The sequence below is a fragment of the Drosophila miranda genome, chromosome 2, assembly GCF_003369915.1.
Source record: "Drosophila miranda strain MSH22 chromosome 2, D.miranda_PacBio2.1, whole genome shotgun sequence".
NCBI classification, from domain to species: Eukaryota; Metazoa; Arthropoda; class Insecta; order Diptera; family Drosophilidae; genus Drosophila; species Drosophila miranda.
The window spans coordinates 31,361,404-31,384,666 of NC_046675.1; the positions used below are offsets into that span (position 1 = coordinate 31,361,404).

General features: G+C 38.5%; 1 protein-coding gene across 3 annotated transcripts in view; it reads left to right on the top strand.

The window, feature by feature from the left end:
- Nucleotides 1–7,098: 7,098 nt before the first annotated feature.
- Nucleotides 7,099–23,263, top strand: part of LOC108157195 (dendritic arbor reduction protein 1) — a 54,460-nt gene continuing 38,295 nt past the window's right edge. The window contains exons 1-2 of one of the 3 annotated variants that reach the window (XM_017289125.2): nucleotides 7,099–8,111; nucleotides 8,199–8,333. In XM_017289125.2, coding sequence (XP_017144614.1) covers nucleotides 7,415–8,111; nucleotides 8,199–8,333 — 832 coding nt within the window. In that variant the 5' untranslated portion in view covers nucleotides 7,099–7,414. The remainder of the gene's footprint in view (nucleotides 8,112–8,198; nucleotides 8,334–23,263) is intronic. The other 2 variants (XM_033389158.1, XM_017289126.2) reach the window with 2 other exon arrangements.

The window sequence follows — 23,263 nt, forward strand, 5'->3', positions numbered from 1 at the left end:
CCACACAATGCACAAACAGAGATATTCTACCTAGGAAAAGCGAAAACGAATAAAAGATACCTTTTAGTGGGACGGTACCACAAAAAAAAGCCCTACCCTTATGGAAATAAAGTTTTGAGAAGGAAATATCTTTGGTTTTGGGAACTATCTAGCTTTCCCCAAAACCCCTATATACCCTTTTGTTCCAGGGTATTCTGCAACAAAAAACGAATAAAAATATACCTTTTAGTGGGACTGTACCACAAAAAAAGCCCTACCCTTATGGAAATAAAGCTTAAAGCAGGAAATATCATTGGTTTTGGGATCTGTTTAGCCCTCCCCGAACCCCTATATACCCTTTTTGTTCCAGGGTATTCTGCAACTAAAAAGTAATCCAAAGGTGTTGGTAGATAGAAGCTCACACACACACACACACACATTGCGGGGGTTGTGTGGTTCAGTGCCACGCATGCGTGCGACAGGGACAGACAGTCTGTGGCTGCCCCAGCTGCATGTACAGTTGTGCCCACACACAAGCCAACACCAAGGCAGAGACACATCTCGACTGGGCGACAGATCTCTAAGTAAGGCGATGATCGGCCCACGATTTCAAGGCACACACACAGACAGCACAGGCAGCACAGCAAAGCCTCTCAGCAGCAGCAGCAGCAACAGCCGAGAGAGAGCAAAGGCATAGCCAAAGCCAAAGCCAGAGTTTTTTTTATACCGCCGACAGTCGGACGAGTCGAATCGCAAAAAAACGCAACCGGAAGGAAATCATCGTCTAATAAGTTATCAAGAAGCAGCTCCTCCCCAGAACCCCTCACCAGATTTACGCGCCCTGTGCATGAGATCGTTAAGGGAATAAAAAAACCCCCAAAGGGAGAGCAGAGATACCACCAATATCTTGGCCTGGCCATCAAAATTGCGTGTTTCAAATCAAAATTGCATAATCTTGGAAATCCTGGAACGAGTTCGCGTTCTCCGAGAGATACCACTGCTCTGTCGCCGCTGCTGCTGCTGTTGTTGTCGCCGCGTAATCGCAGTAGCCGCCAAGATTTCGAGTCGCGCTTCCTTTGAGCCTAGCCACGTTCTAGCCCTGGCTTATCGCCTGTTGGCCATCTAAAGTTGCCAGCTTGCCAGTCAGTCGGTCGCGCGTGCGTCGCCGTTTTGCCTTTTGGTCCCGCCTCGTAATTAATTACAAACGCAGTCGCGCGTTCCGCGCTTTCCTTCGGCAACTCCTGAGGAAAATCCACCACCAGCAACCGCCACTCTGCGCTTCTGGGCCAAATCTTGATTCTGTGGCTCGTTGGAGGCTTGCGTGCGCCGACACTGGAATCGACGACATCTGATTGCCTTTTTATGGCTGGTAAGTAGCTTTGCCTGGGCTCTGCGCCTCTATTGCCCAGGCTTATACTTCGACATCTTCCAAACAAGTATATTAATGGTTAAGCTGGGGGGATTGGGGAATGGGGGATTTGGGGGCTCCTCTGCCATTCGTTTGGCGGCTCTGCGGTTATTGCATCTAATGGGTTTTAATTCCAGTCAATATTGGGTATTGTTTGGCAAAGGAAATTGTGAGCCCTCGGCAGTGTTGCAAAGGCTTTGAAAATATTTTCTATTCATAAAACTTAATTAAGGAATTATGAATATGGTCATAGATTAAATCATATACATATAAATTGCACAATTAAGCAATTGGAACATAGAAATATATGGTTGAAATGTTTTTGCTGTCCTTTCTAGTGTTGATAAATGCTTGAAATGTTGCCAAAGGCTGAACTGGTCAAAGATTTCGGGGATTCAAGGCTTCCAGGGGTTATCTTTGTTTAACACTTAATTTCCACATAAAAACTAGTGTTGGTTAGCACTTATTACATAAGAAAACATGCAAAAAACCCTCTTTGAAAATCCCGATAGTTCTTTAGAAGTTACAAATGGAAAGCATGCTAAGAAAAAAAATATTTCAGTGTTGGTTGATTTTTAGTGTAGGAAAATGTAAAAATTAAGCATAAACCTGCATGGGTAAACGCTAAGCGCTGGAAAATTATATTCGTAAGGCCTTTTAAATTATGTCTAAATCAGTGTTGGTAAAAATTTAGGGTTGGAAAATGAAACAAAACTTATTTGATGAATTTTAAAAGCTGAAACAGTATTTTGGCTTGTAGTAAGAGTCAGAAAATGCCTTTAGAACGATAACTAAACCAGTGTTGGTAAACTTTTAGAGCTAGAGAATGATTTTGTATGGCTTTTCAAACTAAAGAACAACTTCTGGGGTCTCTCTTTACAAATAAAGCATCTGAAAACAATAAACGCACAATAGTCCTCATTTTCTTGGCGAATATGAAACCAGAAATGCCATTTGCAACAGGAACCATTCGTTTGCCCACACACACAGACCGGACTCTTGCTGGCAACCTGGCATGACATATGTATTCATTCAGCAAATCAATTAGCGCGTGGCCACACTCAAAGGTTAAAAGCCGCACAGACAGCTCCTGCGGCTGTTGCTCTTTTGCTGGTGGCGGTGCAAAGGTCAACCGGCAAAATGGCTACAAAAAGTCACAAACTTTCTGGGCTAATTGAACGCTGCCACAGGACGAAGGCTCCTAAAATAGGAGTCGCAGGTGACATTTGAAAGAATCCCAGAGGAGAAGGTGGCAGTCCAGACCGAAACAGATGCAAAAAACAAATATCAAAGTTCAAACGGACAATAAATGCGCTCTCTCTAACTCTCTCTCAGAAGCTTTAGCATTTCCATGAATGAAATTTGAGGAAAATCACATTTTCCCGCCAGTGACGTCACGGTTGAGCTTTCATTTCATTGATAAGCTTGCTGCTCCATTCATTCATAAAGTTGCTTCGAAAGAATTGGCTGCCGAAATGTAACGGTCCCTACGCTGGCAGAGGCAGCAGCAGAGGCAGCAACAGATGCTGCGGCGGCAGCAGCCACCATTGACAACCCACAACCCACACACGTGCCGTTCCCCGCAGAGAGACGAAGTGGAAGTGGAAGCCGGGAAAAGGGCAAAGTATCAAACATCCTGTATCTATGCTTCCGACAGAGGGTCCTGTCAAGTGGAAATTTCGAGTGGCCACCCAAGACACAGTGGGGCAAGAGTTGAAGGAAAATGGGCACAAAAATTTATTAACAATTTGGAAAGACTTTTGAATATATTGCTGATGGGATTATTGGAACTTTTTATTAATTTAAAAGTAAATGGGCAAAATCATTTTAGGGAAAAAAGAGACTTAAAAAATAATAAATAATATTAATAATATATATAAATAAAAATAATAATATATATAAAAATTAAAAATAATAAATAAAAAAATATATCAATAATAATGATAATATATATAAATAATAAAAAAATAATAATAATAAATAAAATAATTTTATTATGTAAATAGTTAGAGATTTTTAGTAAAAAAAAATGACTTAGAAGAAAGTGGGTTTATTGGAATTTTGTATTCATTTAAAAACACATGGCAAACCATTTTAGGGCAAAAAGAGCCTTACAAAATAATAAATAATAATAATAAGATATATCTAAATAAAAATTATATAAATAATAATAAAATATTTACAAATAATAATAATAAAACAAATAATTTTATTATGTAAATAGTTAGGGATCTGCAAAACAAAAAAATGACTTTAAAGAGGTTTAAAAGTTCTAAAGTAGTTCCAGGCTTATGCTAAAATATATATGCGATCTATAAGACCCTCTTCAAAACTTTAAAGGGGTTTTTTTATTGAATTTTCTTAGATATTACATCAATATATAAATAACTAAAAGCTGAAATAATTCTTCTGATTTTCCCAAAAGTACATATTCCCATTTACCAAAAAAAAAACTCCCTTTAAATTCCCCTTAAAAACCTCCTATGCACCACTATGGCTGCCGCTGCTCCCGGGCCGCCCTGTTCGCCTCCTTGTCTCCTGCTGCTAGCAACGCTTCAGTCAATGGCAGCCCTGACAATGTGGGGGCGTTTAATCGCATCTATTAGCATCGTAGTCGAGAGCGTTTTCTTACACGCCCCCGCACTCGTTCCACTAGAAAATTGGAAGTTGAAAACAACACAAAAAGTTGTGCTTCGTTTAAAGGCACCCGAAAACCGAAAAACAAGCAACAAGTTTATGGGGAGAGGGGGGGTTTTTTGATAAACTTAATGGCCTAAAGAACCCCGAAAATGTCCTTATTGTTCTTTGATTTGCTGCCCACCTGCCAGTCCATGTCCTCATCTCTGTCGAGGTCTCACGTCTCACTTTATTTCGGTTTTCTTTCATTATTACGAGTATTATTATTGCTGTTAATGTTTTTGGGTGCTATTTTGTGGCTCCGAAGAGAGGGTATATTGGTTTTTAAAGGGGGTTTGTTCTAGAGGGTTTCCTTGAGAGATATTCTGAAATCTCTGGAATATTCGCGAGGATAAAGGCAGTGGCCTTAAGAATTCCCCTAAATCTTAAAACTTTTTTGCTTAAAAATTGTATAGAATTTTTTTAAATTATCGCCCTCTCTCCCAGTGTGGCTTAACATACAAATTCGAATCCCACGACGTTAGAACTCTTTTTAATTAATTTTAATAATAATAATAATATCTGTCCAAAGAAAAAGTAAACAAAAGTCCACTCTATTTCTTAATAATTCTTTCCATGATATCTTAAGCCCCTCTTAAGTGCCCTTAATCTTTAAGCGTATTAAAACCCTCGCATCATTCGCCTCAAGAACTACCTTCGCCCTTTCTTCGGTAGCATTTAGCTGGCTGCTCTTTTTGATTGATGCTCAACCTCTAACCTTTAAATGTCATACCATTCCGGGAAAACAGAGCGCGAGAGAGAGCATAACTAGGGAGAGAAAGAGAGTGAGAGAGAGTGAGTGTGTGCAACACTCTAATTGCCATTTTTTTATGCTTCTGTGGGCGGTTTTTAGGCGATGCTTTGCATATTCCTCTGTTTGTTGTTTAGTTAACTTTTCAGAAAAGTCAGCCGGCAAGTGCCTTTCGGTATTTCGGGGGAATTTCGTGACCGAAAATGTCAGTCATCGTATTAAATATCAAGTGGGGGATTGCAACATATAAACTTCATTAGGAAACATTTCCAGGCGTACATTGAGGCGTATGATTAATCATAAATTACGCATACGACCCATTGACGCCTATCGGTGGTCGTTGCTTGCTTTCTTTCGTTCTGAGAGTGAAAGCTAATGCCTTATCTGATAGATAAGGATATTCCCAACTATTACGTAGTTTTCCATCTCACACTCTCTCTCTCTCCCTCTCTCTCACCCACAATTGTTGTGGACTTTTGCTCTGCCAACGGAATCGGAAATGCTGGTTTTCCACCCACACAGCCACAGAGAGAAAGACAGAGAGTGAGAGCGAGAGCAATCCCATGCAAAGAATCAACAGTTACACGCAGGCAGCGGCAGCGGCAGTGGCAGCGACAGACACCGACAGAGAGTTCGGCAAAAGCTAAATACAATTTCCACAGGCATTTTCCGACACATTTCCGACGCCTCCGATGCTGCTGCTGCTGCCATCGACGCCGACGCACAAGTACAGCAGCGGCGCAGCCGATTTGCCGCTGTTTTCATCATGTTTTCTTCTGCTTTTTGTTGTTGTTGTTGTTTTTTTGTGTTTTTACCGATGCCCGAGTTTTCCCATTTTCATTTTCGATTTTCACCGCTCGCGCCAGTAGCGCATTGACGGCTCAACGGCTTGTCTCGCAATATTTTGGCCAACACAAAAATCACACAAAACAATCAACAAAACAAAATTTTCGCGCGCGTACGAAAAATTAAAACAAAATTTTTAAAAATTTATAAAAATTATTTATAAAAAAAACTCCCCAAATCAAAAGAAAAATGTGACAAAACAGAAAGAAAAAGTGCTAGATAATTATCAACACAAAAGAAAAGTGAAAGAAAACGAAAATGAATTGCCGCCGGCAAAATGAAAATGAAAGAAAACTAGGAATCATTTTTGAGAAATTTTCTATAGAATTAAGGCATATTTTTTGTGCTAAATGTTTTTCCAATTAAATGGAAATATTTAAATATATAATACAAAAATATTTAAATACATTTTAAATACCCCCCATATACATATGTGTAAACGTGTATTTTTGATGTAGATTTTATTCGAAAGAAAACTCTCAGTGTCTTGATGTGTCTTTTTATCTACTGTAGTGTCAATTTTACTGTAGCGTAATTTTACTGTAGTGTGGTTTTACTGTTGTCCTCAATATAAAAAGCATTTTATAAATGTTTTCCGTGTTCGAATTTTAAGAAATAAATTAAGGCGGAAGCAAAGGTGAAAAAAAAACAGAGTTTCCGTAGAAGAAAAATCAAATGAAAAATTTAAGAAATATTTAAACCAAAGAAAAGGTAAAAATGGGGGAATATGGGCAAAAAAAATATAATATAATTCCTAAAATTTTTTTTTTCCAAAAATAAAAATAATAAATATATCGAACATTTTAAAATTAAATTAATATTTCTTATAAATTTCTTTTAAGCTTATTTTGGGGAATCGAAAATTTTTATATTAAATAATATTTCTAATAAGTTTTGTTCAATCTTATTTTTGGGAAAACCAAATACAAAATCTAAGAATTATTTTAAAAAAAAGGTAAAAGTGGGGGAATGTGCGCAAAAAATATAGTAAGGTTTTTGATAAATAAATATTATAAATAAATCAAACATTTTTAAATAAAATTAATATTTCTAATAAATTTCTTGCAATGTTATTTTGGGGGAAATAAAAATAAAAAATTTAAAAAATATTTAAACCAAAAAAGGGTACAAATGGGGAACGTACGGAAATATAGTATTATTCCTAAACTTTTTATATAAATAAATATAATATACAAATCCAAATTCTAAAAATTAAATGAATATTTCTAATAAATTTCTTTCTTTCTTATTTTTGTTTAGATTTTAATCAATCAACAAATCAATCAAAAAGAACAATCATTTCAAGCCATAAAGACTGATTTGATTCAAACTTAAAAATCAATCAAAAAATACAAAAGAAAAACCTTTAAGGAAAACGAAAAATACAAATTTTAAAGTGACCAAAAGTGCAAAAATTAAAACGGAAAATTCCAAGAAAAAAACCAACAAAATTATTGAAGAAAAAAACCAATCAAAAAGTGAAAAAGTGCAACAAAAGATTAGAACTCAAGTGATTAAAACATAAACGTACCTGTCAAAAGTAAACAAAATTGAAAAACAATCAAAAATTAAATTCAAAGAGATCTTAAAGAGCCGACAAAATGTTGAAATACCCAACAAATTCTTTAGAAAAGTGAATCAAACCAATCAAATGGAGTTTCTGTCCAATAACTTGTGTTTTTCTTTATTATTTTTCAACAATTTTGTTTTGTTTTCGTTCCGGTTAACGTTCAGCGTTCTGTTCAAACACAAAAATGTTGCTGACAATGCGGCGACAGAATGAATTGATAGGCAGTCAGCAGCATCCAGGTACAGCATCGGTGGGCGAACATCCGCCTGCAGCGACATCGTCATCGGCCACCACACATGGCGGCACACCCTCGCCACCAGCGACAGGAGCAGCAGCAGGAACATCCTTCGGATTGAATGGTCAAGGTCTCAGCTTAGTGCCGCCCTCCAGCTCCCAGCAGGATTCTCTCAATACGCCCACAACCCCTTTGCTGGGTCTGAGCCGTAATCCTCTACAGTTTGCCGCCCCACCGGCACCACCGCCCATTGCCGTGCAGCAGGGCGCTGCAGTTGCAGCTGCGCCCACGGCCTGCAGTCCGGCCTTTGGCTACTACCATCAACCCCCGGGCCCGAGTGGAGGTGGAGCAACGCCCACCATCGGCCCGGCATATCTGCAACAGCATCCTCCCCCGGGGCTGGCAAAGGGCGACTCGGGACCCACTGAGCCCCAGCATTCGGTGGAATTGGACGAATACGTGGACATATTGCAGGTGCAACAACTGCTGTTGGACTCGTCGGCGGCCGCCGCAGCGGCAGCAGCAAATCAAAATCCCCCGAATCCCACGCCAACAGAACAGCAGCAGCAGCAACAAATTGTGGCAAAGCCACGACCACGCATCAATCTACAAAAGGCCACGGAATACGCGGCCCACATAGCCCAAGGTAAGTGTATTGAGCATCTCCTTTTTGCATCCCTTTGTCATGGTATCTCCCACTCGCGGTCTTGTGATCCTCGTTTCATTCTCTTAGCCGAATCCTCATCGCCTGGCACGCGTCGTGTCCTGCTTGATTATCCCAATCCATATTTGTATGGCAATCCATATCATCATCATACGCCGCCAAGCGAGGACCTAGTGGCCCTTTGGTTTGGCAGCAATGGCACAGGTGAGTCCACCATTCATCCTTCACCCTGGCCCACCTTTAGGACTGATTTCTCTGGCATCTATTCATAATTTACTTGCGATTTTCCCAGGGTATCTGTGACACTAGTTTGGGGCGTCTGTCTGGGGGGCTTCCACTCGCCTCTGCCCCACTCTCATTACATAATTCACAGACTCCGCGCACTCCATGTTGCAGTTACTCAAAAACTATCTCGTCGGCTATAAATTGCCAAAATTAATCTGTGAATGAGCTGACAGCCAAAAGGAAAAAACCTCTGCCTCCACACAGCACAGAGGCCTTACCATAAAGCTACCCTCTCGATCTAATGGCTCAATAAATAAAATGGAAATAAAACAAGACAGTCCCAAAAAAGGGTATCTTTGCCAGCGAAATAGTAGATACCCTAAGATATAAAATACAGAATATTCCCTGCCATATATCCGATAGGAAAACGCCTTCAAATCTTAAGATCCTTCTTTCAAAAACAAACCTCTCCCTCCAGCGTATAGTACCCCACTTTTTGGAAGTGTATAATAACATATTTCGCGCACTTTAATGCCGTTCGCTTGGCAATTTTTCGATGGCGCCTTCAAATGCACTGCTGCCTGGCGCCCGACGACTGTTTCAAATACAGACGACAGACAAGTCCGTTCCGTCCAGGCAGTCTGTGTCAGTCGCTCTTTTGAAATGTTGCCAAAAGCCTGAAATTGAAATTTTTCTGCTGCAAATGATGCAGTGCATCGTCCGGCACTTGCCACTGCTGCGCCCTTTCTCTGCTGCTGCAACAGGTGTGTGCCCGCACGTCTCATCGATTACTCGCCTCAGATTCCGACGTGAGTTCGGGTTCGGTATGGTTTTTGGTTTTTGGTTTCGGTTTCGCTCTTCTTTCTTGCGGTTGTTGCCAAAAACTGAAAATTAAGTTCGAGACGCCGCCAAGACCACCCAAAGTGTGTCAATGTTGGCATCGGCGTTCGAACACGTCGGTAAAGGGATATGGGAGGAGGTGCAGCGAGTGCGGGTGGGGCGTATAAATTAAATTATATAGCTTGTGGTTTCGATCGAGGCCTAACGGTGCTATTTCCGCCTCAAAATTCAATTAAAATGTTGCCTCTCAAGTGTGTAAATGTCATTTCTGGTTGAGATTTTATGATATATAGAAGATTTTTGTGTAGAAATTATCTATTCTTCGGTTGAAGTCATTTTTTTTCTATAGCTAAAATTTTGAAAAGTTTATCATAGATGTTTTTTAAGATACTATTAAAATTCCAGAAAAATACTATAAAAATACCTTAAAAAAAAACCCTATGCAAATTCCACAAAAATACTATAAAAACATCAAAAAATAAAATAAATACTTTAAAATATGAAAAAACATACAAGCTTAAAAAAATACCAGAAAAAATACTACATATATATGAGAATATTAATACAATAAATGTCGGAAAAATAATAGGATAGCATACAAATTATAAAATAAATACCAGAAAAAATACTGGAAAAATATACGAAAAAACCAATAAATACAAGAAAAATAATAAGATTAAGCCCATCAAAATAATAGGATACCATAAAAATTATAGAATAAATACTAGACTAATATGAGAAAAATAAATCGATAAATAATATAAAAATAATAAGAAAAATACCTGAAATATTATGGGATACCATTCTAGTTATATAATAAATACTAGACAAATTTGAGAAAAATACTGGAAAAATATGAGAACAATAATACAATAAATACCAGAAAAATAATAAGATAAATACCTGAAAACAAATACATATTCTAAAATTGGTAAACTACATTTTTCGGGCCTGAAAAGATCTACAAGAATATATTCCCTAAAGATCTTTCATAGATTTATTGAGAGAAATGGCCTTAGAAAAGTAAGGAAAAGCTTATTTACCAAAGTTCTTGTCCCTTAAAACCTCTTTATATGTATTTTCCAATAAATAATAAATAAATATAATAATAATAATAATAAATTTGTTTTTTAAATCATGCCTTACTCAACTTTAATCAACCATAAGCCCTATAAACCCCTAAATCAGCTTTAATCAATTCCAAATCAAAATCATAGGCTCTGCTTTCATTCTGTAGAATGTTCTCCTTGAAATACAATCGTCTCTTATTCTGATTTCCATAGTAAAATTAAAGAACAAAAATCCATTGCAGTGCTCGCATTTCCCACATGGCGATACACGACACACAAATTGTCTTAATTAATTAATATCATAAATACGCGACGGCGCTTAATTGCTGAATGGAGATGCAGAGAGCAAAAAAAAAAGCAAATCTCTCATGGCAACTAATTAGCCAGGAAATGACCCCGACTGACCGACAGAGGGACACGGAGAGGGGAGGGGCAGATGCAGGGAGTCGAAGCATTCGCATTCGCATTCGCATTGCCACACAGCTGAGTGACCCTAATCGACAGGAAGCTGTCTCAATCTCTCAGAGAACTGCAGCAACGGCAGCAGCACTCCTATGAGGAGGCCAGGGCCAAATGCAGCTGCCGCGCTTCTGGTGGCAGTAGGTACTGCTTGCTGCTGCCACTTCTGGTTGCACTTCACTTGCAATCAATATTCATAAATCTCTTGGCAAGGGTTCACCAATTAATAACGTGACCCGTTTATTTTATTTCACTTTATTTTTTTTTTTTTGCCCCTTGCCCGTTGCCGTTTTTCCTCCTGCTCCTTCTTTGTCATTAAATCAACCTGGGTGATCGTTCCACGTTTTCCAATGAAAAATCACAAAAACGGAGACGGGGCGCGACACACACAAAGCCTTTCAGCATTTGTCAACGAGAGGCGACGCCTGACACCGCCGACAACAGCAAAACACGATCCAGGGATCCGGGGATCCGGGGCTCCGAGGCGAACGGGTACGGAATGAAAGCCAAACAGCCAAGAAAAACGGCTAGAAAATTAAGGCAACGCGATCCAGGCTCTCGGAGTGCGAACACTCAATGGGGAGCACAGTGGCAATGGTTTACGGAAGGGAAATCCAACATTAGCTTGCAGAAAAAATACTATAAAAATACCAGAAACGACTACAAAATACCATCAAAATACTAGAGAAAAATCCACAAAAAATACTGAAAAGACACCACAAAAATACTAGAAACTTATCGGGAAATACTAGAACAAATACTAAAAATACGCGACAATATTGAGAATAAATACCAGAAAAATACTAGCAATATATAAGAAAAATGATGGAATAAATACCTAACAAAACTTCTAACAAATACCAGAAAAAGGAAAGAAAAAATATTATAAAAATATCAGACAAATACAAAAATACCAAAAAAAAATACATAAGAAGAGTATAATATAAAAATACCAGAGATTCTTAGAACAAATTCCAGAAAGGTAAAAGTAAAAAATAGTATAAAAATACTGAAAAATTTCAAAAATACTAGAAAAATACCAGACAAAAAACACTAGAACATAAAACAGTAAAATGTACACATAACAGAGATTCCTAGAAAAAATACCAGATAGAGCAAAGGAAAACTAATATTAAAATACTGAAAAATACCAGGATATTCCATAAAAATACCAGAAAAATACCACAAAAAACTTTATATAACAACAGAGATTCCCAGAAAAAATACAAGACAGAGCATAGCAAAACTAGGATTTAAATACAGAAAAATACCAGGAAATACTAGAAAAATACCAGAAAAAACCATAGAACATATAATAATATAGATTCCCAGAAAAAATACCAGACAGATAGAAGCAAATCTGATCTTAAAATATTAAAAAATACCAGAAAATACTAGAAACTTTTTTAAATTAACGTTCAAGATAAAATAATTGAATTTAGGTATTAAATTGTAAAAAATGCTTTAAAAACGTTCTGGAAATACTAAAAAAAATACTATAAAAATACTAGCTCCTAGCATAATCTCATGAAAATAATAGCAGGAACATGACTAAAGAACCTAGTCGTTGTAGCGACTGGAAGGCTCAAAGATATAACTCAACAATTTCCCTCCATTCTTGAACCACTATGCTGGCACAACCTTTTGTTACCTTGTGCAACGGAAATCGTTGACATGGACCACACCACACTACACCACAGCAGAGCACAGAGCACAGAGCAGAGCACAGAGCAATACAGAGGCCCATAGTCGAATCGAATCGAACGGAAAGCCAAGCCAAGCCAACAGCAAACAGCAAACACACACAATCTCCAGAAGCCTGGCACTCAGCGAGGCTTGCCTAATGTTTAATTAAGGTGATTGCTGTGCGGTCACCTGGCCCGTCGTCGTTTCAGTCGTTTCAGTCGTTGTCGATGTTTGCTGCTGCTGCTGCTGCTGCTGCTGAGCGACAACAACACCTCACGATCACCAAATTGGTTTGTAAGGATAAGCCCCAAAACGAAGGGAAAAACGGAAAAACGTATAGTTAAAAGACCTATGTCAAAGGACATATCCACCCAGAAGAAGTTGGACAGTCGGACAAAGGGGCAGGACAGGGCAGGGCAGGGCTGGGCAGGGCTGGGCTGGGCAGGGCAGGGCAGTAGCCTTAATGAAGATTAATTGCAATCAGTGAGCCACTTGAGCTGCGATTAATTGCAGGAACCATTCAGACATGGAAATGGGAACTGAACTTCCTCCTAGATCTCCCAAGCAGCTGCTGCTTCTGCTGCTGTTGCTGATGATGATGATGATGCCTGGCTTGGGGGAATGGAATGGTTCACAAGTTCACGACGACGACGACGGCAACTTAATTGCCATTTACATGTGGCCTAAACTTGGACAGTCCGCCACAGAGACAGAGAGGGAGAGAGAGAGATAAAGATTGCTCCCGGGCCAGGCTTTATTGGTGGCACAATGCAGCTGATGAATTGCAATGTCTTCAATTTCTAAAACCCTGATCCACCATTTAACGGGTATTATTAGCATAATTCGCTCTTGTGGCTTGTGTGGGTCGATAAAGTGTGCCACAAATGGTTACGTATAGGTCAACCTGATTATTATTGTCACCTGCATGGTCTTTGGCGCCAAGTCTGCGCCTCGGGCCCGGCCTAATCAAATCGTATCGAAATCGTAAATGAGCGAAGGGGCAGCCAGCATGTGGGCTGTTTGTCTGTGGTTTTACATTTGTGGTTAAGTTATAATTTGTGTATCGACAACTTTCAAAATAAAGTTGGCAGCGACGAGATCATGGCGCTATAAATAGAGACAGAGCTCAGAGGAAGGCCTGTCCGAGCGGAGTACTTTTGATTGCGGTTAGAAGTGGAAGTTGAGGAAGTCATTTGGTAAACAATTGATGGTATTTTATTGTATTTTATATATAAATATTAGTATATATATATTTAGGGGTCTATCTAGACCATTTAGGGTCCTTTGAAGGTAAAGAAAGGCATGATTTTGATGCAGGACTTGGAGGAAGAGTTCTTATGCCCAATAATTTTCAATCATAGAAGTTTGAAGAGTTAGAAAGGTTGTTCTATAATCTGGTAATACTATCAGCCAGCCATCTATCTATCTATCCATCCATCTATCCATCTATCTAGCTATCTATCCATCTAACTGTCCATCTATCTATCTATCCATCTATCTATCCATCCTTCGGTCCATCCCTCAATCTATGAACACATTTTGCTTGGCAAACCTTTTTTCCCCTTACTATTTGAAGGCCATGTTTCACTATACAGAATCTGCGTCGATTTAAGGACTTATTTGTGACATTATCTATTATTTAAATATAATTTTAATGGCACTATTCCTTCGTTTTTTCCTCCCAAACAATAAAATTAAACTAAAGCCACAAATCATATCATCTTTTTGCTCTTTTTCTACTCTAATATCAATTCTTCTCCAAAGAACCCCTACGATTATCCCTGCAAAAACATCCCTAGTTCCCTTGCTTGCCATATTCCCCATGAATGAACCAATAATTTGGCTATTTTCTGCATTTGTGTCGCCTTTAGAGGTTCTACCACTCGCCCACACATCCGGGGGGTCAACCTGTTGGCGCCGTCCGTCCGCAGTATTTTTTTTTTTGGTGGTGGAACTTGGTGGCAGAGCCCACGCAAAAACAAAACGAAAAACCACAATCATTTAAATAAAGCAAAAACAAAAAAAAACTGTATGCTCTAGGAGTTCAAATGAAATTCGTTGAATTTTCGTTGAAAAACCGCAGAAACGCGTTATTCATTTGCATAAAAAATTGCTACGCCAAAGCAATCGAACATGAGGCAGACAGATAGACAGTGCACAAGGAGGGGGGGGAGGGAGGGGACAGACCAAGAGCAAGACCGCGACCAAGCCCCAGAGTTGATTTCATTCATGAGTCGCAGTCGGAGTCGCAGTCGCTCCACTCCGATCCATTCATAAGCCGCTGGAGTCTCTAGAGCCGCAAAACATTTCTAGTTTAAGGTAAGCCACTGGACACCTACGATCTGCTGCCGCTGCTGCTGCTTGCAACTGCAACTGCACATTATTTATAACATTTTGCCGTTTTGGGGTCACATGTTGGCGTGTGTTGCAAATTAAATTTGCAAATTATAGGCTGTCGCTGGGGGTTTCCGGTTAACAACGTCTAAAAAACGGTACGGTTCCACTCTCCCATCTCATCCTCCAAAAAAAAAGGAAAGGGGGGTGGGGGGGCTTCAAATGTGTGTTGCAGCACCAAATAAAAATCTTCAAAATCTTGAGGCACTTCATGAGACACCGCATACTGTTTGGGGCGCCCCAAATATGGCACACAAAATGGTCTCAACGCGAGTCCGTCGTGGTCCGTGTCTTGTACATTTGAACTGTCATGCCACAAGGAGACCCGAGACCCACAGACCCCCAGACCCCCGGACTGGTTGGCTGTAGCAAGTTCCAGGCCATCTGACATTTTGAAGCGAAATGTCAGTCAACTCCTCAACACAACAGCCGCGGTGCCTCTCTAGTGGTGCCTGCCTGCCACTGCTGCCGCTGCTGTATGATGATTTGGGTGGTTAGCGGCCATTACCATCCACCATTACCACTCGTGGGTTGCCCCTAAAGATGGCTTAGATACAACAGTTTTTTTGAAGGAAAGTTTCGGTTGGTTTTTGGGGAAAACGACTAGGGAATGCCCTTGAAATAAAGCTATGCTGATAGTCTCTCTAGTTGGCTAAGAATTTCCAATCGGACTAGTTCAGTGAACCAAATTTGAACTAGTAATAGTTCTAGGTATGCTGGGATATCACTTACTGCACTTATTTCTGGATTTTCTAGTGGAACTAGTTCGGTGAGCTGGAATTGGAGCTAGTTAAATTCTAATTTTGGGGATATTTCTGCAAATTGTAGAAGAATTATGCATTTAGGGTTTCATGAAGGGAAAAAAGTAATTTTAATCTTGAAGAACTGAAGTCGGAACTAGTTCACTTAGGGTTTCTTGGTTTCCAGCCACGTGAGCTTTATTTTTTTCAGTATCATTTAATTTTAAAGCAAAAGAACTGATAGAACTGAAATTGGAACTAGTTCATTTTGAGTATCTTCGTATAGAGCCACGTGTGCCTCGTTTTTTCAGTACAAAGCAACTTTTAATCTGAAAAACTGATAATTCAGACATCGGAACTAGTTCATTTTGGGTATCTTCGTATAGAGCCACGTGTTTTTCGTTATTTTTATTAGAAATATTCCATTTTGTCTATGAAATACAACTAATTCATAGAAAATATATGTGCAACTGTTGTTTCCTTGAAGACCAACCAAAACCTTACCCACAACCCATCCATCATTCCCATTTTGGTGTACCTCTGATGCCCTAACTCTTGTACACTCGCATCCAAGGGTACTTCAGTCATAAACAGGGGCAGCCACAGCACGGCATCGCCATCACCATCACCATCATCATCATCGTCATCACCACACCATGAGAGATCATTCAGAGATCATACAGATCACAAGATTTCCAACTAAATATGGTAGCCGAAAAAATAATTTACATCAAGTTTTTGTTATGTTGCTTTATTGTTCTGTTTGCCCGTTTTGCCTGTTGTCTTGTGTCGCTATATCTTTTATGATTGTTGTTGTTTGCGTGATTTTCAAGTTTTATGTTATTGCTCTTCTAAATGTATCTATGGGATACCCACTAGTTGTGGGCGAGATGGAGCGCGCGCGCGCCTTGATGCCCACTCACACTCAATGGTTTTGCCTTTTTTAGAGCCGCTGTTTCTGTTTTTTGTTTCTGTTTTCGTGAATGAAAGATTTGTCCAAGAGATTCGATTCCAAGATTCCATTCGATTGGATTGGTGGTAGCCAGCGATTTCAAGTGCTCTCTCTCTCCTTCTCCCTCTCTCTGTGCATTTCTGAGAGGCATGCCACTTGACACATTTCAATGGAAACAAAAAAAAAAACAAAAATAGGAGGAGCATACAAAAAAGCAGACAAATCAAAAATAGCCTTTAAAAAAACCGAAACCTCACAAATTACGCGCATATTTTCTAATGAGCTCAAGCATGCCCCCACAGCACAGATTGCCACGGTTCGGAAAACACCCAAAAACAAAATACAAGGAAAAGTCTTTTTCCTCTGGTGGTGGCCAAAAAGATTTATGCGTTGAACAGCAACCCCTTAGCACCTACGTTTTGAAAGAGGAAGCGGGGAGCGGGGAGCGGGGAGCGGAGCCCCGGCCAACAATTGGTGCCAACTGATGCCTTGGAAAGGCGACACATATCGTTAGCACAAAGCCCCGGATAGCCCCGTAAGAGAGAGCAGAGAAAAGTGTCTGTCAAATGTTGAAAGATGCGACAATTTGTGGCCCAAACGAAAATCAGACAGGACGGCTAATTAGTGAGAGGGTGGGATCACTATTCCACACTGAGACAAATGCAAGGAGTAGAGTGTATAATGATTGCTATCGAAGTATAGGTCCCACCATAGAGACCTTTCAATGTATAGAGGTATCTGGCACATGAGGATTGTAGAGGGAGTTTATAGATTATTTGGCATTAAATATTTTTTTTTTTTTTTTTTTTTAATCAATTATCTTTTTATTTTCCTTTAAAAAATAAATATATTTTGCAGAAATAAAGCAATTATTCTATAAAAAAAATTCCCTTAGGAAAGGATTTCTGAAATTCGTATCCTTTCACTTAGGTTAACATTTAAGGCAGGTTTTCTTTGATTACTTGTCTATTTTTTTATATTTTTCTCTATTTTTGTATATTTTTAAATAGTTTTGTTTTTTTTTCAAAATAATGTTGTTATATTTTTGTATATTTTTTTTTATATTTTTGTATACATATATTTTGTTGTTGTATTTTTTTTATATTTATGTATAATTTTTAAATTTTTTCTTATATTTTTACTTGACTTTTTTAATATTTTTTAAAAATTTGTTAAAATATTAAACAAATTTTTTTTAAAATATTTTTCTACAAATTTTTGATTATTTTTTTTTTTTTAGTTATATTTTTATTATTTTATATTTTTTTAAATATTTTTTTATATATTTTTTTTAATATTTTTGTAAAGTTTCTAATAGTTTTTATTTTTTTCCGTTTTTCCTTTTAATTTTCTAGTATTTTTTAAGTACAATTGCATTCTCGTTAATGGCTTTAATGATTTTCCATAGTTTTCGCCGATATTTGATAGATCTTGTGCCAGCACAATCAGCACACATTTGTTGTCGCCTTTCGACGAGAGGGGGAGATTTTTGGTTCAGACTCTAGGATGAGCATTTTCCCATCCCATCCACCTATGCGTATGGCGAGGAGAGTCTTCTCCTAGAGACTATCTGTCTATCTTTCTAGCCAAACAAAAGCTACTTACTTTGTGCGCAACAAGAGCCCCCGCAAAAAAAAAGAGAAGCCTAAATGTAAAATGAAAATAAAAGAAGTTAAAGCCACGAAAAGCAGCAAGCAGTTTTTCCAGCACTGCGACACGCGCATTGAGGCTTTTGGGGACTTTGGAGCTCTTAGGTCTGTCTCTTGCTGTCTCTCTCTCTCTCTCTGTGTGTGTGTGTCTCTGTCTCTGTGGAAGCTGTTGGCTACTTCCTCGGACCTCTCGCTCGCACACACACACAACGAGCGACACAGCGACACAGCGACATTGCATTTGAACAGTGGAACAAATTTGCAGCTGATTTATGTAAATCGCCAACAACAACGACGACGAGTTTTTATTTTAACGTTTTTCTTTTTCGTCTACCCTTTTAGAGAGGGTATGATGGGCCTAAAGAGATGCTTGGCGGGTAGAGAGAGAGGACCCTCCACGAGTCTTTCCAATCCACGTAAAAATCGTGCGAAAAAACCACTTCTTTCCTTACGATATTCCCTCCGAACCCAACAACCTGCTCCAACCTCCTCCATATCCCAATGAAATCTATTCAAAATCGTATGGAAATGTATCTCAAAGGGTATCCAAATCGTTGGCTTTCCTTCTCGTATCTTGTTGTGGTTCCCAATCAGCGTATTGAATGCACCCGCTACCGCTGGTCGCCCCTCCTATCCCACTGCCAGCCACTCCCTAATCCTCTCTGGCTGCACTACTTGTTGTTGGGGCTTTCTTCTTCAGTTTTTTTTTTTTTTTTTGGGTCCGTTATTTGGTGGTGGCGTGTGTATCTAAAAGATACAAAACTGCAATTCATTCAGCGAAAATTTTGTTGGGTCGTTATGAATGGAGCAACCCACGCGCTGGCTTCGACTTCGACTTCGCTTCGATACTAAAAAAGAAAAAAAACACAAGGCGGCTCTCGTTGGGAGCTGCTGCGACTGCAGCCAGATGGATATTGTGCAGTCCGTGGTGTTTGTCGTAGTTCTTTTACTGCTTCTCATTCATTAGCTACTTTTTTGGTGCCAGGTTGGGGATTCTGGGCTAGAAAATAAGACAGAAAATTGCTTTAGCTTTGATTGAAGATAGTTCCCAAGGAGAGAAGAGATTTTAGAGGAGATTTTAGTTGGGAAATGATTACCATTCTGTGTTTTTTGATGATATGGAGTATTCAAATGGGAACAAGGTCTGATTATCACCTCCAAATGGGGGCCTAGAGCTATTGTTTTTCCTGTTGTTTGGTTTCAAATGAAAGTACTTTTTTCTTGCTATTTTCTATATTTTATTTTCCATCATTTGTTCTCCCCCAATCGCCATAAGACACCTCCCATTTCTGCGCGTTCTTCACTTCCATTTTTACCTCTTCGACTCCATCTTCCACTCTTTACTTCAGTCCCTTTTTCAGTCTGTCCTCAAAACAATCTGTAGCCCTCTTTCAAGACCATCTGTAGACCCTCTTTTCTCCAACAACTGCATCCCCCAACCGTTCTCTCTAAGCAAACAACCCTCCCTCCACTTCCCTCAAATATGAACCATTTTTCAAGTGCCAAAATCTATCCACACCCTCTACTCCCTGGCCTCTGGCCACCCTGCACCGGACACGAAACGACAATCGAAAAGCGATTGAAAATAAAAATCGATCAATGCCCCAGAGCTGTCAGGCATCGTGACAGGCGGCAAAAAACCAAAGCCCCAAAAGCTCAAAACTCAACTCAAAAGTCGAGCCAAGAGTCAAGCGGGATCGGAGCATGTTATGCTTATTTTGTTGTTGCTGTTGCCGTTGCCGTTTTAACAATATTTTTGCACTGTGCTGTTGGCCAATATTCAAATGCAATTTATGTCATCGCCAGCTTGCATATGACGTCAGCCAGTTTTGACCATGGGATGTGGTTAGCAGTTTGGTTGCACCTTCACGAGAGAGGGTATAACGATTGCTGCCAGGGGTTTGTGGTGCAGCAAATGCAGCAGGGCTGAAATTGGGCATCGATGGGCACTGCTGGATGACGCGGGACACGATCAACAGTCTGTTCTGTCTTGAAAAAGGAATAAGGAAAGATTGTATCTTGTAGGCACCATCTAAAAGGTATATCTTTGAGAGTATCTATAGATTTTAGCATCTAAAAGATGTATACCTAAGAAGAATATCTAAAAGATATATATTTGAGAGTATCCATGGCCTCTATTATCTAAAACATATATCTTTAAGAGTATCTATAGCTTTTACCATCTAGAAGATATATCTTTAAGAGTATCTAAAGCTTTTTTCATTTAAAAGATATATGTATATTTGAGAGTATCTATAGCTTCTACCATCTGAAAGATATATCTTTAAGAGTATCTATAACTTGTACCATCTTAAATATGCATCTTTTAGAGTATCTTTAGCTTCTACCATCTTAAATATGTATCTTTAAGAGTATCTATACCCCTTACCAGCTAAAATATGTATCTTTAATAGTATCTATAGCTTTTTCGCTCTAAAATATGATCTTTAGATGTATCTTAAGCATTTACCGTCTAAAAGATATATTTTAAGGAGTATATAAAGCTTTTACCGTCTAAAAGATATATCTTTAAAAGTATCTAGAGCTCTTACCATCTTATAGATATATTTTTAATAGTATCTACAGCTCTTACCATCTTATAGATATATCTTTAATAGTATCTTTAGCTTTTACCATCTTAAATATGTATCTTTAAGAGTATCTATAGCTCTTACCAGCTAAAATGTGTACGTAAAAATATATATCTTTAATAGTATCTATAGCTTTTTCCATCTAAAAAATATATCTTTTAGCTTTATCTTTAGCTTTAAGAGTATCTCTAGCTTCTGCCTGGCGAATTGTATCTTGTATCTGGTGTTACTGTGCCGTGGCAGCTGTGCGGCCGGTCATAAAACTATAATGGCCGAGGCAGCAGCAGCCGCACCAGCAGTGGAAACGCGGAGGAGTAGTGGGAAATAGGCCCGTTCCATGGATAAGACTTTTTGCGACTTCCCCAGCAAAGTGCAAATTAATTACGAAAAAGCCCAAGACACTAAGAGATTTTAGTGCCCGCAAGTGGTCAAGATATCTTTAGTGGTCAAAAGAGATACTTTTAGATTTGAGGCCTAACGATTTTTATGGGAATTTTCTCACATGCATTCTAGTGAATGCGCTGCTCTTTATGGCTGCCCAAGATCTCCAGATTTGTAGAGACAATAGGCAGCCGTTGACAAACGCCTGAAATATGATAGTTCCGATCGAAGAAAAACGGTTCTCCCTGCGCTCAGCTCTCGCCTACCCACTGTGCTTTTCAGCTTTTCAGTTTTTCATTCAAAATTCAAGATTTCTCAATACGTGAATGCAGCCAAATGAATGCTGAAGCATTTGACAGTTAATTTGTTTCCAAAAAAGAAGTAAAGTTTTCCGGTCTTTTGGTTAGAGAGACATGCTAATGCGGTTCCGGTGTGCAGCAGCCGATGTCTTCGATTTCCTAGGGTCCATCAGCCACGGCCATCAATTTGCATTTGCTGCCCACATTTTATGACTCGCGTGCCCTTTTTGGCACCTGGGGTCTTAAGGTTTTTGTGTTTCGTTTTCGTTTCATTCATGATTTCATCATTGAGCGGTTTCGTGGGCGCCTTTTACTACATTCATTCATAAAAAAAAACCCCCGTGCCTAGCCCTCAACCGATCTTTGAATCTCTTTTTCGTTTCGGGGGGGGTTGGGGGCGGGGAAAGGTAACATAATACTCTCGGCTCTCTCACGCATCGATTGCTTTTATTTGGTTAAGCTTGAGAGATGTATCTATGCATCTATCTATCTATCCATATTATGTCGCTTCTGGTTGCACTCTCCTCCTCCTTCTCCTCCTCCACCGCCTCTTCTTCTGCTGTTGTGCCTCGCTTAATTTTAGCAACATTTAACCCAGTTTTTTGTTGTTGTTGTTGTTTTTGTTGATGTGTATCTTCTGCTGCTGCTGCTTCTTTTTCTTCTTTTTGTTTGCTAATGAAGTGTCAACAACAAATTGAATGTCTAACATTTGTTGCATGTCGCCAGTCGAAAACAGCAACAACAACAACAACGAGCAGCAACCACTAGCCACTCGTGGAACATATGTCTGTGTCTTTGTTTAATGCTTTAAATAAATAAAATTGTGAATGCAAATGCAGAAAAACTGCCGCAAAAAAATAACTGAATAAGAAATTTGATTGCAAAGAAAAGATAGCGATGGCGGCTATACCCTTAAATGGAAAATACAAAATCTTTCAAATAGAAAATGTATATTAAAATAAGTTTCACTTGTACCGTTATGTAGGATGTTGTTGTTGTCATTTTCGCTTAAGACAGATCTAGTGGAAGTTTCTGTTTAGCGCAGGCTGAGTTTGGGCCTGAAAGATATGGAGATACGCATGCGCTGAGAAGAGATAACGAAAGGGAAAACGGTTAAAGCAGAAATGCGAAAAACCTGCACCTGTCTGCGATTTAAATTTAGAGAGCTAGAGCAAGGCATATCAGAAAACGCTATTTTTTACATGATAAAAATTGATAAAAAAATCAAAAATCAATATCAAAAATCAAAATTGATGAAAAAAAATTGAATTATAGGAAAAGGGAAAACTTGTTTTTTTGTTTTACACTTTTTTTATTTATTTATTTTTATTTCAATATTTGAATTCAATTTGAAAATTTTATATTTTTATTATAAAAAAATACATTATTATTTTATTTTTTTTAAATTTATTAATATTTATATTTTTTATTTTTGTTCTATTTATTTATATTTTGTATAAAATTCATCTTAATTATTTAATTCATATTTTTTTATATTATATTTAAAATTAATTTGTATTGATTTTTAATTAATTAATTTTTGTTTTATATTATTTTATAAATTTTTTGAAACATCTCTTGTATAATTTTTTTAATTCTTTTTCTTATTTTTTAATATTTATAATATTGATCTTCTTTTTTTGTATTTATATTTACTTATATTTTGTGTCAAATTCATCTTAGTTTCTCGTTAATTTTATGAAATGATATGATACAGGGTTAAATTGTGCGTCATGCAGTAGCGCACCTCGGTCTGCTGTGTATTACTGCTTGGAACTGAGGTGAAGTTCATTGTGAAAGAATTCATTGAAGGAGTAGATTATTCCAATAATAATATCAATGAAATGA